Here is a 16,557-nt window from a genome sequence, read left to right as displayed (position 1 = left end):
CTGACAATGCGAAAAGAAAAGCTGCGCAATAGTATATAAAAGTGGTTTCCAATGATTTCCAGTTTGTTGTTTGTTTATAAACAAAGCATTCCAGTCAGTCCTCACATTCATTTCCATGCCCTTACTATGGCTGCGTCTCCGTCTTTGGGGCCATCTCTGGTGTACAATTTTTGTACAATTTCAAAGCTTTTTCTGCTGATCTCCGTTGGTGCCACGCTGTAGTTGCCGTTGCTTTGCATAATTGGCTAATGGCCAGTGCTTACAACACCGCAGTAGCAGCTTTAGCACATCTTCAGACTCTGCGACACCATCAGCACCACAGCGGTGCGGCTCCACCTAACAAAACAGACATCAAAGGGATTGGTCGCGTGACACTTTGAACGTCTTCGGATGGAACGAGTGCTACCACGTTGGGAGGTGGTAAACGCATTTTGAGGCCCGAATTTTACGAGGGGAAGAGCTTCCTTTTGGTTCGGACTGTTTTATTTCGTTTCGTGCTTGCTGCTTTTGCTTTTGGATTTTAATTAAGTTTTGGTTTGGTTTCTGTTTTGTGTCGCCGAGGTTATGTAAAGAGAAAGCCACTCTCCTCTTCTGCTTAGGTCTTTGCAGTCTTCGGGCTGCGCCGCTGCTGAACTTCATGATCATCGAACGGCTTTTGACTTCGGTCAACACTCACACCCTGACACAGAGATACAGAGAAAAGGGGAAGCATCTGAAGAAGATGACTCGAAGGTCTTTTATGAGTCTGTGGTGTGGGGCTTGCAAAAGGAGAGATTGAGTTGGCAACTATGCAAATAGGGCAGCAGAATCAGAGAAGTCACTGCCAGCCTTTGACTGGGATCCACTCACTGCGCCTGAAATAGAAATCGCTTCGCTTGGGATCTGTGTAAACTATGTAGATTTCTGCATCATTTACATTTTGCTTTGATGGTTCCCAGCACATTAAAAAATCTCCTACTAGACCGAGAATATAACGGAGATAAATTCTTTGGCTTCCAGCAGTTGGCAACAAAAGCTGGATAGATCGATGGATTGGCCAATCCGTCTTATGGGATGCTTGGATCTCTCAATTAGCATCGCCGATTGCTGCTCAAACAATAAATAGTAAATGAAATTAGACGCGCCTGCGCGGCGACTTCGTGCAGTATTCGTGGGTAATCGCGAGGAGCATCGGCAGACTTCTTGTCGTTCGCCCCAGTCCGACGCTGTGAGTTGGAGATCGTGAGAGATACAGCTTGGAAGATAAGAATGCATCGACTCTCTGCTACCCCATGAGAACTGTTGGCTAGGGATATCACTAGCTAAGCAATTAAAGACAAGCCTATAGCAAAACTGTTTTCTCTGGTAAAATTTCACTATGCCCTTTTTTTCGTATCACAATATTCATACCAAATTTGGTTTGAGAATATATCATTGATCTTCATTCCTATCGATATTTTCCACATGTAGAGGACTAAAATAAATATTATGATTTTAGATTTTAGTTTAGTTTATTTTCAAATCGGGCTTTGGTTTTATGGTTTTGAATGGATTTATATTGAGGCAGAAGTTTCCCTTCGCGATGCATGACCTGACCTCCCAGTCACCCCCGCCATTCAAGTAGCGAATGTGATGGGTAGCGGACACGAAACTGCTGGCTAAGACGAAGCTCGCTGCTACAGGTGGTTCGGTCGGCTGTCGGCTCGCGTGAGTGAGCGAGTATGTGTGTGGTGCCATAATCTTGGCCTTCTTGCCCGTCTTTTCTTTTCTTTTCTTTTCTTCTCTTTACCTTTGTGCGTCCGCGCACCACCACACAACAAAAAGCACGACAACGGAAACTCCGTCAGTCAGTCGGTCAATCAGTCAGATCGTCTGTCTCTCTGTTTCTGCTTCTGTCTCTGTCTCTGTCTCTGTTTCTGCCTCAGTCGCTGTCGTACTCGCAGTCGCTGCCTTTGATTCTGCTGCTGCTGGGGCCAGCGGAGCCCACAAAGCCATTGGTAGGAATTTACACTTTCGGCTACGATCATTTGTCTACGGAACGGCGCCGCGTCGAGTTCGTTAGAAACTACAAAGCGGAACAAGCGAATCGTACTAATCGTCCCGTCAAGACTCCGCCAGCTCCGAAGAGAAACCTCTTACCGAACTGAAGGGCCGCGTCAGAGCCAGTGCCAGTGTTGAGTGCGCGTTCGCCATCGCCTTCGCCATCTCCATTCATCCATCTCCCCCCAGATACCCAAGTACTCCGACTCCAGCTGCATTTAGGCTCGTATTGTGTGTTAACCTGTGAAGAAAGTTCGGAGTGCTCGGACTGTTACGAAACGCAGTTTCCGCCGGCGAAACCCAAGCCCAGACCCAGGCCCCAGCCCAAAACACCTCTTTGCCAGCGAAGTGAGTGCCACCTGAGCGAAGGCGAAATGGGTCACCTCTCCACGTCAGAGCGAGTGTGCAGCAAGACACCGATCCCCAGCAGCGGCGAGGGAAGTCCTCCGCTGCTTGCCCGTCGCTCAAAGCTGAGCGGCGATTCCAACCAAGGCCGCCGGGGTGAGGATTCCTCCCCGGAGCTGCCTCCGCGCGGTAAACTACCGCTTCCCAAGAGCCTCTCGTCGATGAAGTCGGCAGCTTCGGTGGTTCCCGAGGACCTCGTCGATCATGTGCCCAAGGACCAGATCGACCTGGAGGTATACACACGAAACTTCCAGGGCGACAAGGTTCTTGGCTATCAATTCCAGGCCCCTCTCAAGTGGGACAAAGTCATCCAGATCTCGTTGCTCCACATCGTGGCCGTCGTCTGCTTGCTAACCTATCCCCTGCGCGACCTGAACCCGTATACGACGCTCTGGTGTAAGTATGTCAGCCCTCATCCGGCATTGCGTAATCCCCCCCCGTAATGCCCACGAATTAGATTTGGAAAGGTGTGGAAAGAAAGAGGCACTTCGCCTCCCCTTACTACACCTCGCCTCAGACGCTCTCCAACCGATCTCCGACCGATCTCCATCGATCGCTGATGCAGTGGCTGTAGCTCTGGCTGTGGCTGTGGCAGATGGCGTTGATGATGATGTTGTCTTTTCCCGAACAAACAATTATTTGCAATTTAACGCGCCCACCGCTTTAAGCCTTTTGGCGTTTTCTTTTGGGCCATTACAAAACGGCGGCTGCATTTCTTTGTAACCATTTGGACCCCTTGTTATTGCCTTTAAGTGATTGCCGCTTAACACGCTGCCTGGCTTCCCACTCTCGTCGACATTAGCGTCTTCTCTGATGGGTCTTGGGTTGCCCAATACTGAAATTTCTTTCATTGGGTTTTCGGTTTGGGTTTTGGCTTTGAGTGGCTTTTTTTTTGGCATGCAATTTCAGCCTCAGCACAAAATTCGACTGACACAGGTGGATTGCGGAAAACGAAACGAAAACGAAGAAGCCACTAAATATGCGGCCAGCAGAAGAGAAACAAGAATCGCTTGACACAAATTTATTTAGGGCTTGTTGGCTTCACCCCGCTTACTCCCAGGCGAACAGCCCAAGGTTGCTTCTTCTGCCCCCACCTCACCGACTCATCGACTGCTTCGAGCACAGCACACATTGCGCAAAGTCACAGATGAGTTGCCGGTACGGTAAACACTCGATGTGGGCTCACTGAGCGGTGCGTAGGCCAACAGTCGCCCTGCCCAGGGCTCCTCTGAGGCCGGATTTATGGGCAATCCACATGCGAGGTATGGGGCATATAACGTTGACATTGAGACAGACTTGAGACTACAGCAGAGGCAGGGCAGGGGATCCTCCGCAGCCGATTTCGTTTTCATTCGCATTACCCTAGCATACACGGTTTCTCCGCGGCTACTTGGGTACTTCCCACTTAATGGGAGTACCGCGAAAAATGCCTTAATATAGTGTAATTTTTAATATTTATTGCTCATTGTGCGGGCCAACCAAGGGCCAAAGGGCTCGGATGCAAGCACCAGGAATCCAGTATCCTTTTCTGTTCATGGTCCCTATTTGGGGCGTCGAGCTCGTAAATATTTTGGCAAATTGCCCGGCGAACGTGCACCGCCTGTTGATGCTCAACGCTCGATACTCGTCGCTCGAAATTATCATCTTTTTGCCTGTTTTTTGATGGCGAAAATTACCGTGCTGAACACAGAAGATATTGATTAAATTCGAAAGAGTGGAAAGGGGGCCTTACATAAGCGATCTCACAATCGGCGCTAATGAAGCTGGGCCAAAAAACTAATATTTATGTAAGGCCGAATCCAGGGCTATGAGACAAGAGCCATGTCAACGCACTGCCCGACTCAGGGACGCTTTTTTGGAGAAACCTTTCTTGGAATATCTAATGCAGCCTAGCGATTCAGCGATCTCCAAGTCAACACAATCGACACGCGTAGATCTACTTTCGGCAACGCAGCTGGAGTGGACTGCGCTGCGCACCTCCCTGAACTTGACCCATGCATTGGCCACAGGCATGCACCACATTTGCAATTCAGATTCAGTCAGATCTTCCTCTTCGTCAGACGGCTGTATACAGACTGGGCTCAGTACTCCAACTCTTCATCGATCGAAAACATACCTAGTGTTTCCGCAATCGTTTTTTGGTGGCCCGTAAATTTGTTTTTTGGGAGAACTGGTTTCTGTCGAAACTACTCAAACCACAAGACTACGAAGGTTAATCTTTCATTGATCGATGAAATTCCCGCCAGAGAAATCGTTAATAGTTAATTAGTTGGATTCAGAAATGTGAGGTGTGCGAGCTGCGCCATCTCCATCCGCCCAGTCGTAGCATCGTTAGGGGACGCGGAAAACCCCTTCGATAGGGCTGCCAAATGATGCACGGATCGATCGGCAATTAACTCTAATTGCACACACTCGAATTATTCAATTGATTCGATGGTGACAGTGGCATTTTGCATATTCTAATTGAGGAACTAATGGAAAAGTACATCTGGCATTGCAGCTGGCTGAAAGATTCCTATGCGGGTGCCAATTCGCCTCCGATGATTGCCGGAATCGTGAAGTTGAATGCCATGACTTGTGTATCAACTACTTCCCCTCTGGCCCGACCTTGCGGCGCGCTCAGAGATCGTTGTTTGTACGTGGAATTAGCGTGGAAGCTCGAATAGCTAAATTTGCGGAAATGTAATTTCTGGTTTTTCTTTTCGAATCTAATTAGCACACTATTTTGGTCAAGTTTTATAGCTGACACTTACACACGTCTCCCGTCTCGATCACTCATCGTCCATATCTTTGCAGCATTCTTCGTTGGCGGCGTGGCCGGATTCGGAGTGACCGCCGGAGCCCATCGCTTCTGGACCCATCGCAGCTACACGGCGAACACTGTGCTGCGCTCCATTCTGATGATTTGCTACTGCGTGGCTGGACAGGTGAGTGAAGACGCCATTCAAACGTAACCTGAGACACTTGCCAATTCATTTGGGGCGGTCCTCAGCCGACACCTTCGACTGTTTTTGGGGGTTTTTGTATGTTTGCCGCTGTAATGCCATTTACATTAATTGCATCATTAAGTATAACAACTTAATACCTTTCGCGACTGACAAACTGTAAAATTGACAATTCCGAAAACTACTGGGGAAAGAAAGAGACGGCGCTGATGCTGACTAAAGTGCTTTGTGTTTGAGTACAGATACATTTGTCTTATTTAATGACTGCAGCGATTAAGCTCAGCTCGAAAACTCAACTTCACCAGATGCTTAGACGGAAACACAGAAAGAGATAGACGCAGAGACAGAGACAGACTTATTTGGAGATTAAGACGAACAATATATTTTTATGTCACGTTAAATGCAAAATTTATTAATCCCTCTGACCCTCAAAAGAGCACATATTCATGGAACTCCAGGAATCGAGGAGCTTACACAATGTGATGGTACATCTAATGCGAATTTGGTCTTTTTGCAGAACACTCTGTACGACTGGGTGAGGGACCACCGCGTGCACCACAAATACTCGGAGACGGACGCGGATCCGCACAACGCAAACCGCGGATTCTTCTTCTCGCACGTGGGCTGGCTGATGATGCTGAAGCACCCGGACGTGCTCCGTCGGGGCCGCCAGATCGACATGAGTGACGTGCTCGCCGATCCCGTGGTGCGCTTCCACCAGAAGTACTTCATCCCCCTTAAGATCTTTCTCTGCTTCATCCTACCCAGCGCCGTGCCCGTCTACTGCTGGGGTGAGTCCTGGCATCTGGCCTTGATCCAGCAGTGCCTCTTCCGCTACGTGAGCAGCCTGAACTTCACCTGGTCCGTGAACAGTGCCGCCCATCTCTGGGGATCCCGTCCATATGATAAGTGAGTGCGATTTAGGTGAGCCTCTGCTCATCCGTTTTTATGCTCTGATTCTCTCCCTAGGCGGATCATGCCCAGCGAGAACATCTACGTGTCGCTGGTGGCCATGGGCGAGGGTTGGCACAACTATCACCACGTCTTCCCCTGGGACTATAAAGCAGCGGAGCTGGGCAATTACGGAGTAAACTTCACCACAATGGTTCTCGATGCCTTCCACAAGTTGGGCTGGGCCTGGAACATGAAGCAGCCATCTAAGGAGCTCGTCCGCCGCACCCTCGAGAAGTACGGCGACGGCAGCCATGCCTCCCAGATGGGAGCCGGGCCAGAAGGCGCAGTGGCCGGGTCCTCCCAAATGGTGGGACACTTTCACTACGCAGAGGTTCCCGATCCCGAGCTAGAGTACGATGCCGAGTCGAGCAGCACGGAGAGCGCCAAGCTCGATGAGAACGAGAACGAGCGGCAGAAGAAGGGAAAGAAGGTAGCCGCCACCTAGGGGACTCCCCATGCCGGTCCACTGAAGTGGGGCTCTCTCAAAATCTGAGACGGAGTCAGAGTCAGAGACGGAGTCAGAGTGGAATGTGGAGAGTGTTGATCGAACACTTAAATCTTATTCATCCGTATCTGTTACTATGTATCTGTATCTGTACTTACGCATATGGCACACAAAGCAAGGGCGGGACATAGTCGATAATCGTTTTATAACTTAATAATATTATATCATTATCTATATCTTCACTCAAATCCAACACTTGCACCTTCAACGGTTATACTCACACACAGATACACACACCACACACACACATCCTCTCGCATTCACATCCGATATCTCCATTTGTGTAGGTTTAGGTATTTAGCAGCTTAGCACGGTACGACATAAGTTAAGTCACACATATATTTACATACAACACCAGTATGGTATGTGCAAACATCAAGCATTATGCTCTCTTCGTTCAAACAGAAAAGCGAAACCATCAATATTTACAAATAAAAAACAATTTAAAAATTTAAAACGAATCGTATTTACATTTTGAGAAACTTGGCCACTACTCCCGGACATCATCAGAGATCTCTCTACTGAAGGGGTCGTCAAGGCCCTATCTAATGTGCATAGGAAAGTACGCTGCTGCTGCGCTGCCCCTCACGTACAAGTTTATAACTGTGGTTTGCGTGCTGCAAACGCAAACAAAAAAACATATCAATAGTATATGCGTGCCGATCCTTGCTCTACAGCCCTATTAAAGCAGTTTTATGAACTCTGGTTTTGGTATCCCTCCACCGAATGGACAACCCGATTTATCTTGGAAACTCTTTCATACTATTTTCTGAAACAAGTAATTCCAGAAAAGCTGTCCTGCAACAAAGCAAATCAATTTCAAGGCAACTATTGGTTGGGACACTCACTCCGACACACTCCGACACACTCCGACTGGAACGCGCATCATCTGATTTGCTTTCATTTCTGCGCGACTTAATTTCGGGGATCCCCATCCCCCAATCACTCCCCCACAGCCACCCACTGACCTGGCTTTGTTTACTGGTCACAGAATTTTTGAGTTTCTGACAAAATGAAATGCAAAATCAAATTCAAATGAAAATAGAAATGTTGGTGCTATCATCATCACTATCACCTTAATCATCGTTGCAGTCCGTGGGCAGGAATGGGGGAAGTTAGTTAGTTGGTGATTGAGCGACAACTGGTTTAGCTTGACTTTGGACTACGTGACCACAGTTGCATTCAATCAGCCGATCGCGACCATGATCACGATCGCGGTTCAACAGCAGTAGCTGATGCAAGGAGTCGCGACTAGATAATTGTTCCTTTATCGATTTCCACCTGCACCAGCGCCCCTTCTCTTCCCCCTACATCTCAGGCCTACGTGCACTTGGCACGTACACCAGGGTCCAGAACGAGAACCTTGAAAAGGTTCAAGCCCAACTCAAGAGAATTCCTGGAGCGCATCCTCAGCGACTGCGTTTGAGGGCCATGATCGTAAATCTTCAACAAACAGATACCTCATTACCTTTAGGGCTTATTCGTAGGCTTGCCCCCACTCTTAGTGGAAGGAAAGGTCGAGTGCCTTGCCAATAATATTTAAAATTGGAGCAATATACAAAAAATGCAATAACTCTGTTCATAGTCACTGTCACTGTCACCTCACCTCATTAGGGCAATGTGGGCAACCATCGTTGCTTAATTGGTGACGAGCCAGTACCCACCCAACGAGCTCAGCCCTCATTGTAGGCCTAGTTAATTTGAAGGTTGTCCCTGATGAGGAGTATTCGAATTTCATCCACAAATCGGTAGCCACTCAATGGAAACGAAACTTGAATGAATGAGATGAGCGAATCTTACAAAGTTGTAAGTAGAATCTTGGTAGATTCCCGTGGAATGTTCGAGATTTCTTTTCCAATTTTTTCGCCGCATCAAAACATCCAAATTCATTCGAAGCTATTTTTGGCCTAGGCCTAAAAATTTGCATACTGTTCAGGTCGGGACGGGGTTCGTTTATGGTTTATTGGTGCCTATCAGGTCCGCCCTCAGGGCAACGCAGGGCCTTGATAAATGAAATCTGCGTGGGTGGGCCTGCGGGGGCTTCTCTAGCCTTAGCGTGCCAGTTTCTTTTTCCGCGGACCAGTGCAAAGGTGAAAAATGTGAGCAGCAGTTGCTCGTTAAACATTTAATTACAACATCCACGAGAAAAGTTTGCGGCGTCGCAAAGTAATCAAGATAGCGGTCATTTAATGACGTGAACTGGCGGCAATTTCCAATTTGAAAAGCTGGATGCCCAGCAAAGCGTTACTAACCTTGCCGGTCGGACCTCGATGCTTGATGCTTCAGCCGGTGCTCGAGTCGGTGACAAAACCCGAAAACTGAAACTCGGAAATTGAGTTGCCCGTAATTTGCGTAACTTTTGCGAATGGAAACCGAAAGCTGCGGACGGTGGAGCTGGGAGAGGCGAAGAAACCAAAAGCTAGCTTTCCCCTCTCACCCATCGGAGATATAACTTACATATTGGGAACCGATGCCGTAGTGCTACCGATCGTGTAGTCAATAAACACAGAAAGAAAAGCAAGAAAGGGCAGGCGGGGTCGGGGGCGAGGGACCTAATATACCGACGAGTGTGTCCAAATCTGCGGCACAGTCTATCTATACACACACACGAATCCATGCACTCGTTTGGTTGTGGATTCGATTCCGATTTTGGAAAGGGCGTTTTGTAACCCATGCGTGTGTTCGGGCTTCAGCTCGGGTTTTTCTTACCTCGGATGCTGCTGGGAGAAGGCATTGGGGAGATGTCATTAGGCATTTTGATGGCTGAGCTGACCGTTTGATTTATTTTTCGGACCGGGCGTTTGGCTTTGAAATTGATTTCTTCGTCGCTACAAAAAGAAACCGCTTTGTGGTTCCGTTTTTATTGTCTTGGTCACTTTTGCAATGCGACACCGGGATCGAGGCTCTGGCAGCGGCTCGAGCTGTCGAAACAAGTTTTAAAATTCGTTAAAGACAATGTGAAGAAAAAAACTAAAACTATACAAAGCATATTTAGTTCAAACGTCTTGTGACTTGCAGAAATTTTGAATAAGCAAGCCATCTATACACATATAAGAAAAGCATGTACATATGTACATATATGTATGTACCTTTAAATATGTACTATATTTGCACGTTCATGCATATATGGCATGTACGAAGGCAAGCAGCCGGGATCTGAGAGCCAACGGTTTTTTTGAGCCAACGGCGAAGCCAGACTCCTTCACGTGCTGCCACAATGTAGCTCTGCTACTACGCTCTTCGCTAGCGATTTTTGGATGCATTCTGCAAATCATTTTCAATTGCGAAAAACCCTTGACGCGACTAAGATATCTGTGGCAAAAGCAACTAGCCGACAGCAGCACCCTCGCAGCCCACAGGTTTTTACAGTCAAGCTTGTTAAGACCGCATGGAGTTGCAGTAATCATTTTGACATTTGTCCCCCTTTGTCAGCGCCGCACGGCACACGGCAGGCCTTGCGCAACTGGAGGCTAGTTTTAAAGCTGATCCAGTCGGGCGCAGACATTTTTTATGTGCAAGCTATTTCCGGCCCGCCGCCCGAGGCGTGAATTTGGTTGAGTGCTAGAGTGGTGCGCCAAACCTGCAATTCAGAGCAACTCGGCTCGGATCTGCGCGGTCTGAGGCTAATGACATAGACCTTAGAGCTGGAATTTGGTAAGCATTTACTATTGACTTAGGGGTAACCTAGCTCTAGATGTTTCTGATGCCGAATATGGGCGATTGCTTAATGAACTCGTCCAGCTTGCTATGGAAAAGCTCGGAGGTAACCACCGCGCCGGGCGTCCACAGCGGGTCCCGCACTACGTACTCCACCCAGACCTTGGCGTACAGCTGCTGCAGCAGCTCCTTGACGTTTATAGCGGTCGTGTCTGTGTTGAGAACAAATCTGTGCAAATGAATACGTTATATATAAGTAAGTTAAAGTAATGGCCATATATTTGAGCTCACTTCAGACCCGAGGGCGTTTCTAGGTAGTGGAGGGCGTAGCGGTTTGTCTTGTAATAGAGGAAGCCCTCGCGGGGATCATAGGGAGAGATCTTGCTCACAAACGACTTGATGGAGAAGAGCATCCCGTAGGTCAGCTTGGCTTCCTGCAAAATGGTATAATTAAAAGTTTTACGCATAGGATTTCTTGACGTTGTTACCTCCTCGCGCGTTATGCCGGATTTCTTTGTGCGATTCCACTCGGCGTAGTGCATCAGCGTGCCACACTTGTCGAATATGTACAGATTGAAGATGGTCATCTTGCGACCGTGAATTGCATTGGTAGTGACACGGACTGGCCGGATATTCACCTTCGTTTTAAAAATGAATTACCCTTTACTTTTAAGTTTTAAGTAAACAAGCTACCTTTGAGTAGCGTGGGATTTATTGGCCGCACGCTTATGTAAAGGTGAAAATTGTCAAGTCAAAGAATAGAAGATGTTTGAGTACTTGTTATAGTTTTATTTATTTATTTTTTCGATGAAGTCAATTTTTTACCAGTGTGACCGCGGACTTTTCGATACGATATACGGTCTGACCCCCGAACTTAGCCCCCCTAACTACCTACTATTTAAATAGGTGAACAACTTTTGTTAAACCGCCGGAAATTCATTTCTTCTTGTAGATCCATTCTAACCTTTTCTTTTACTTACGAAAAATGCCACAATATCTTTCACTTGAACTGCGGTAAAATTTTTCAGGATTCATAATTTTCGTGGAAAAATTTTAATATCAACAATGGGTTAATTGTTCTCTCTCCATGATCAGAAGTCAAATTCGTGGATTTTGATATTGAAGGACTCTCATCACTAAACACATAATTTAATCCGATTGATGAATTATAGATTCATAATGAGGATATATTCAGGATATTCGCCTTCGTTTGAAAAATAAAATACACTTTTTTTCCAAGGCAAACGAAAACAAGCGTTAATCTATTTTTACCTAAAAATACCAAATCAAAACAGCTGACTTAACAGCGTGGTATTTTTGTGCCTTGGTAAACTACCCATCTCTACGTTTTATTTCAAAAATGTCTTTGCTCTATTTATATTTGTTTCATTTATAATTTAGACGTTGTTTTTGCAATATATGGGGCGAAATTTCGGTTTACTAAAGCTATGGATTTTCCTCCAATTCTTATTTTTTGTTTTGGTCTCGAATAGTTCCACATACAACGGATATTCTTCCAATTGAAGATAAAGTTTGGCCACTGATTTTGTCCGTTTCCCCCTCGCTCTCGGAAATTTTTGCATCGACAGGAATCTAATTTTCACCGTTTTTGGGCATTTCCAAATCTTTGGTACTGCTTTCAAGTACGGGTTCTATGACATACATATATGCTCATTCAATATATTCCTCTTCTTGCGTTCCTTTAGAACATTCTCAGGATGCTCTTCACAGCAATTTTAGGAGCTTTGGGGAATACTGGATGATACTACCATGATAATTCAAAAGAGGACAAAGTCCTACCTCATTGCGGGTACAGTCCTGTCCCTGTCCTGTCCTGTCCTGTCCTGGCCTGTTTGTTGACAATGACGAAGCTATAGATGGGGCGGGTTCGGGCGGCCACTTCTATTTCGATTCCCGGAATCGGGGTCCAAGTTATCTGAAATAAATTTTGATTACTACCAGCAGCCATCATTGAGTAGCTTCCTTGCTCTGCTTACTATTCCTCGAATTTTTTGGTAGATCACGTCTTTCCGAATTATTGCGATTACTTGGGGATATGTGCTGATCATGCCTCTCGGAATGGTTACGATTGCTTGGGAGTAGGCTGTGAAGTTTGTTATAATAGGCCCCTTCGGAGGAAATTGGTGCCGGAATCTTCTGAGTCGGAAGCTCGCGGTAGTTGGTCCTCAGGCGCTCGATGGCTTCATCGGGATATTGTCGTCGCGTGACGCCGGACCTGTTATTTCCAGGACGGCGTTGTTTCCCCGCTCTTCCTTCATCCTGGGAGCTGGAGTGTGGCGGTCTGCGGTGGCGCTGCTCTTCGAGGGATCCCGGGCGTCGACGTAACTGCGCGGGATCATCTGAAACCCGTCGGGACCTGAACTCTCCGACACCTGCTGTGTGCTGCGATCCCCTGGCTTGTTCATGATCCCGGTAGGGATACTGAGATCGTCTGTTGAGCCGTTCGTCAGCTTGATTGGACGAATGTCGATTTCTTGTTGAGGATTCAAGGGTTGACCTGGGGGTCGTTCCGTTATGGCTAAATACAGGCGTTGATATTGCCTGATCGGACACCCTTTCGGTTTTGTCTAATGATAAACTTCGGTTATTCTCTGGGGTCGGAGTGGATATTCTTCGTATTTTGTCTGAGGGGGGAGTGGACGATTTTCGGGAATTCTCTGAGAGTGGAGCGGACGATTTTCGGGAATTCTCTGAGAGTGGAGTGGACGATTTTCGGAAATTCTCTGTCGCCCGAGGGGACGATTTCTCACTGGGTGGCGCATTTTGGAAATTATCTACGGGTGAAATGGGCGTTCTTCGGGTGTTATCTATAGGCGGCGTTAGTGATTTTCGGTTATTCTGCTCTGGTATTTTTCGGGACTCTCTCTTTGACGCCACTCCACTACTGCTGTTGCCCACCAATTTGCTCTGCGGAACCATTGGGACCAGCATTTTCTTTTTCGGAAATTCAGGATCTGTTGTGCTCGAGGTCGTTGAAATTGTCTGAGCTTCATTATTTCGCATGGTTTGTTGAGGTGGAGTTCTGGAGCCTCGTGGTTCTTGGTTTGGCCCATAATCGGAATTTGCTTAGGGGCGTAAAAGATTATTGGGTACGGTCGGGTGTACGGGGGTTAGACTTACCCGGACTGGGTTCGGTGCTCGTTGTGCCGTAGAATGGCGGCAATCTGGCATTTGTTAGCTCATCGCGGTACTCAGCTTTTTCCGTCGTATTGGGAAAGGAAGCTAGGTAGCTGGGAGCGTATTGATCTCTCCGCGAGGACCCGGACTCTCGTTGGCTCAGCCCCGGAAAGAACGTATCCCACTGGAAGAGAACACGATGCTTAGATGAATAGATCGCCTCTCCTCCATGGGGACTTACCCAGTAGAAAATACAATAAGCCAAAAAGACGGCAAGGAGAAGGATAGCCGTGAACTTGGTAAACTGAAACAGGACGAAAGCCAAAATTCCGAACAGCACTTCGCAGTGGTGCACGCCGAGAAAGTCAAGGATCTGCCGTATATCCCTTGGGCGGAAGCTGGCAAAGTAGTTCAAGCATGTGTTCACGGCACAGCAGCTTTGGTCCACCAATTCTGTCATTCTGTGTGTGAGTGGAGTGGTCCATAGCGAGGGGAGGGGGATATTGGGGACTAGTGCCATTTTTTGCTGGCACAGGACTATGAATGCTCCATGAACTGAGTGAAACGGCAAAGGTGGGCAGAATTTTCCGTTTTGTCAATTTTGAATTTGAATGTTGGGGCGATTGATCTATGCGTTGTTTTGAATCCGATCATAGTGCTGTTAACCCTAGCCCTTTCGCTCACCATACCTGGAGGCCACCGTTATTTCGAAGTTTTGCTCGATATATAGATTGGTCGGGTAGGCTATCGGAACGTGTCAACTGCTTTCGTAAGGCCGAGCTTGCGAAACCTTATAACCCCAGCAACCTATTCTCAGGAAAGCTACTCTGGTCAGCCATACTTAAACGGCTTTCCAAGGTTGTTAAATGAAAGCTCGCTGCTTCATGATCTTCGACTTGTTAAGCCTGTGCTTTCACTGGGTCATTGATTCTGCTTGACCCCAAACCCATGGACTCGAACGATAAGCCAAAGAATGGTGATGCAACGATACAGAACCGATCTGTGGATGAATGAAAATGTTAAATTGTGAATTCCACCCATTGAAGACGGTATTATTATATTGGAAATGGAATGCGTTTCATTTTTAGCAAATAATAACTTAACGATACGTAAATATTACAAATTTAAAACTATTGTGTTCTGAAATCTAATCCTCTATGGATTGTTCATTTTCTATTGGCATCTCTTTAGGGCTTCTTGCGGCTATGCATTTCACAAAGGACTTATATTCTGTGGCGTATAGAGCTTTTGAGGTGTCTGCACATCCAATGCCCAATAGTTTCTGCTCCGCTAATGTGGCCGGAGGCAGCACATTGATTCGCTTCGGACCACGTACGGGCATCCAACCGCTGACGGGGTCTTTGTTGGCTAGCATAGTGCCGCGAATGGCAAGATTGAGACCCATTACGGGTAGGGCATCGTCACGATACTCATTGAGCATGAAATCTGATAGACAGAGGTCATTTATGGCGGGCAAAACATCTTCAATGTCTCGGAAATGCGGCAGATAATTGGCGTGGATGAAGTTGACAAAGTTTCTAGGCTCGGTGCAGAAGGCTTCGGTCAAGACCTCAGGGCTGTGCTGCAACCGCTTCTCCTCGTTGCCTGCAAACACCAGATCAAACAATTATTGAAGGTTCAAGCTCAGCGATAATTGTTATACGTACACTTTGGATTCAACACACGACCAACTGCGTGCATCAGGGTAATGGATTCGTCGCGTCCAATCGACTTCAGGGTGCTCTGCATTTTGCGTTGGCGTCCTTTGCTGGTAACGCTAACATTCAGTTGTTTGGTGGGCATGTTGGGAACTCCTTTCAGGGCGCTGAGATGTAGGTTGATCAGGGCATTGCGTATGTCGCCCTGGGCGCCGACAACTATTGAGTCGACTACTGTTGAAGAAGGCACTTTATACAACGCCTTGTTCCCCTTCTGCTGCATGATGGCACAGAATGTCTTCATCGACTTTTGCATAATTGTGGCTGCGATCGAGTTAAAGCTGATATGGTTGATGCGGTGTTTGGCTTTCAGTTGGTCCGGGAATAGCTTGTAGCTTATGTTCAGACCCCGAGACTTGGAATCGGCTACGATGAAGACCAACGGGGATTTGCCATAGATGGAATATTTTCTGTAAAAAAAGGTAGTATTAATCACAGGTGAGGGATGTTTTTTTAGGGGTACTTGCTCTAGCAAATCGTCAAAGTTGGCCTCAGCGTCACTGAGCAGTACATTTGGAAAGTCCTCTACCAGCACAAGTCGCTTATTCTGCGCATTCAGCAGGGATTTGTAACGCGAGGCACGCAGCAGAAAACTCTTAAAGGCCTCCAGATGCGAACCCAGGTATGAGCCGCCACTGGGTTGATCGCCCAGCGTATTAATAACCTCACAGTCCACAGGATTGATCCACTCTTGCAGCTGATATCCAAATTCCTTGGCGAGCACCTGTAATGTGGCTGTCTTTCCAGCGCCTGTTGGTCCAGTCAAGAGGCATATCTGTGCGGGAACTTTCCAACGCATGGCCTCGCAGTGACGCAGCCAATCGCGCAGCTCGCCAATCTTCTTCGGATGCACGGCCAGCTCCTCGCTGCTGGTGGGGGCAAAACTCTCCATCCATTTTTCGGTAACCGTTGGCGGCGACTCACTGTTGTCCCCACATCCGTCTTCATCTTCTGCCGTTATATCCACTAAGGCGGCGGCAAGCGTAGGCGTTGAATTCCCATTTCGATTCCTTTGAGTTTTGGTTGACGCGTGGGGTGTGCTTCTCGTGCGCTTAGCTGGTGTGCCCTCCGAAACGGCGGTGGTCTGCGTCAAATTTAATTCACTGAAAGCGCTTTTTATCCACGGTTTCTATGCATTTATTACTGTATTAATTGTATTATTTTAGCTACATTCAAATTGTTTACCTTTCGTGCGCTCATTTTTTGTTCTGTCTGG

The 16,557-nt window shown here is 47.3% G+C and overlaps 4 protein-coding genes across 5 annotated transcripts; 1 reads left to right on the top strand and 3 right to left on the bottom strand.

Moving 5' to 3' along the window:
* Positions 1-2,019: 2,019 nt before the first annotated feature.
* On the top strand, positions 2,020-7,275 carry LOC6594734 (acyl-CoA Delta(11) desaturase). The gene is made up of 4 exons (XM_002020524.2): positions 2,020-2,820; positions 5,221-5,351; positions 5,887-6,278; positions 6,339-7,275. Exons 1-4 carry the CDS (start codon positions 2,394-2,396, stop codon positions 6,766-6,768), a joined length of 1,380 nt encoding a protein of 459 aa, XP_002020560.2. The 5' UTR covers positions 2,020-2,393; the 3' UTR covers positions 6,769-7,275.
* A 3,198-nt stretch (positions 7,276-10,473) lies between these two features.
* On the bottom strand, positions 10,474-11,260 carry LOC6594735 (trafficking protein particle complex subunit 1). Its single transcript, XM_002020525.2, has 4 exons — positions 11,179-11,260; positions 10,974-11,123; positions 10,777-10,919; positions 10,474-10,714 (listed from the first exon to the last, which is right to left on the bottom strand). Exons 2-4 carry the CDS (start codon positions 11,070-11,072, stop codon positions 10,519-10,521), a joined length of 438 nt encoding a protein of 145 aa, XP_002020561.1. The 5' UTR covers positions 11,073-11,123; positions 11,179-11,260; the 3' UTR covers positions 10,474-10,518.
* A 559-nt stretch (positions 11,261-11,819) lies between these two features.
* LOC6594736 (serine/arginine repetitive matrix protein 1) lies at positions 11,820-14,202 on the bottom strand. Of its 2 annotated transcripts, none has more exons than XM_026994146.1 (5): positions 13,865-14,202; positions 13,627-13,807; positions 12,483-13,571; positions 12,286-12,421; positions 11,820-12,240 (listed from the first exon to the last, which is right to left on the bottom strand). In XM_026994146.1, the coding sequence occupies exons 1-4, from the start codon at positions 14,141-14,143 to the stop codon at positions 12,357-12,359; spliced, it is 1,614 nt and encodes a 537-aa protein (XP_026849947.1). In that variant the 5' UTR covers positions 14,144-14,202; the 3' UTR covers positions 11,820-12,240; positions 12,286-12,356. The 2 variants fall into 2 exon arrangements, with proteins under 2 accessions (XP_026849947.1, XP_026849943.1); XM_026994142.1 differs by having other exon boundaries at positions 11,820-12,228.
* Positions 14,203-14,678: 476 nt separating this feature from the next.
* Positions 14,679-16,551, bottom strand: LOC6594737 (cell cycle checkpoint protein RAD17). The gene is made up of 4 exons (XM_002020527.2): positions 16,527-16,551; positions 15,809-16,470; positions 15,291-15,751; positions 14,679-15,228 (listed from the first exon to the last, which is right to left on the bottom strand). The coding sequence occupies exons 1-4, from the start codon at positions 16,539-16,541 to the stop codon at positions 14,771-14,773; spliced, it is 1,596 nt and encodes a 531-aa protein (XP_002020563.1). The 5' UTR covers positions 16,542-16,551; the 3' UTR covers positions 14,679-14,770.
* Between the last annotated feature and the right edge of the window lie 6 nt (positions 16,552-16,557).

This window comes from Drosophila persimilis, unplaced genomic scaffold (genome assembly GCF_003286085.1).
Source record: "Drosophila persimilis strain 14011-0111.01,24,50 unplaced genomic scaffold, DperRS2 tig00000000-arrow-pilon, whole genome shotgun sequence".
NCBI classification, from domain to species: Eukaryota; Metazoa; Arthropoda; class Insecta; order Diptera; family Drosophilidae; genus Drosophila; species Drosophila persimilis.
The sequence above is the reverse complement of the archived record's forward strand: the minus strand, read 5'-3'. Positions and strand labels throughout refer to the sequence as shown.

Excerpts from the sequence above, each read along its gene's own strand:
- LOC6594734 (XM_002020524.2), top strand. The coding sequence starts at position 2,394 with ATGGGTCACCTCTCCACGTCAGAGCGAGTGTGCAGCAAGACACCGATC. Across the intron at positions 2,821-5,220 it reads CCCGTATACGACGCTCTGGT|CATTCTTCGTTGGCGGCGTG; the intron begins GTAAGTATGTCA and ends ATATCTTTGCAG. Across the intron at positions 5,352-5,886 it reads GCTACTGCGTGGCTGGACAG|AACACTCTGTACGACTGGGT; the intron begins GTGAGTGAAGAC and ends GTCTTTTTGCAG.
- LOC6594735 (XM_002020525.2), bottom strand. The coding sequence starts at position 11,072 with ATGACCATCTTCAATCTGTACATATTCGACAAGTGTGGCACGCTGATG. Across the intron at positions 10,920-10,973 it reads CCGGCATAACGCGCGAGGAG|GAAGCCAAGCTGACCTACGG; the intron begins GTAACAACGTCA and ends ACCATTTTGCAG. Across the intron at positions 10,715-10,776 it reads GAAACGCCCTCGGGTCTGAA|ATTTGTTCTCAACACAGACA; the intron begins GTGAGCTCAAAT and ends TCATTTGCACAG.
- LOC6594736 (XM_026994146.1), bottom strand. The coding sequence starts at position 14,143 with ATGGCACTAGTCCCCAATATCCCCCTCCCCTCGCTATGGACCACTCCA. Across the intron at positions 13,572-13,626 it reads GAGCACCGAACCCAGTCCGG|CAAATTCCGATTATGGGCCA; the intron begins GTAAGTCTAACC and ends TACGCCCCTAAG. Across the intron at positions 12,422-12,482 it reads ACCAAAAAATTCGAGGAATA|ATAACTTGGACCCCGATTCC; the intron begins GTAAGCAGAGCA and ends AATTTATTTCAG.
- LOC6594737 (XM_002020527.2), bottom strand. Across the intron at positions 15,752-15,808 it reads AACTTTGACGATTTGCTAGA|AAAATATTCCATCTATGGCA; the intron begins GCAAGTACCCCT and ends CTTTTTTTACAG. Across the intron at positions 15,229-15,290 it reads TCGTGTGTTGAATCCAAAGT|GCAACGAGGAGAAGCGGTTG; the intron begins GTACGTATAACA and ends TGGTGTTTGCAG.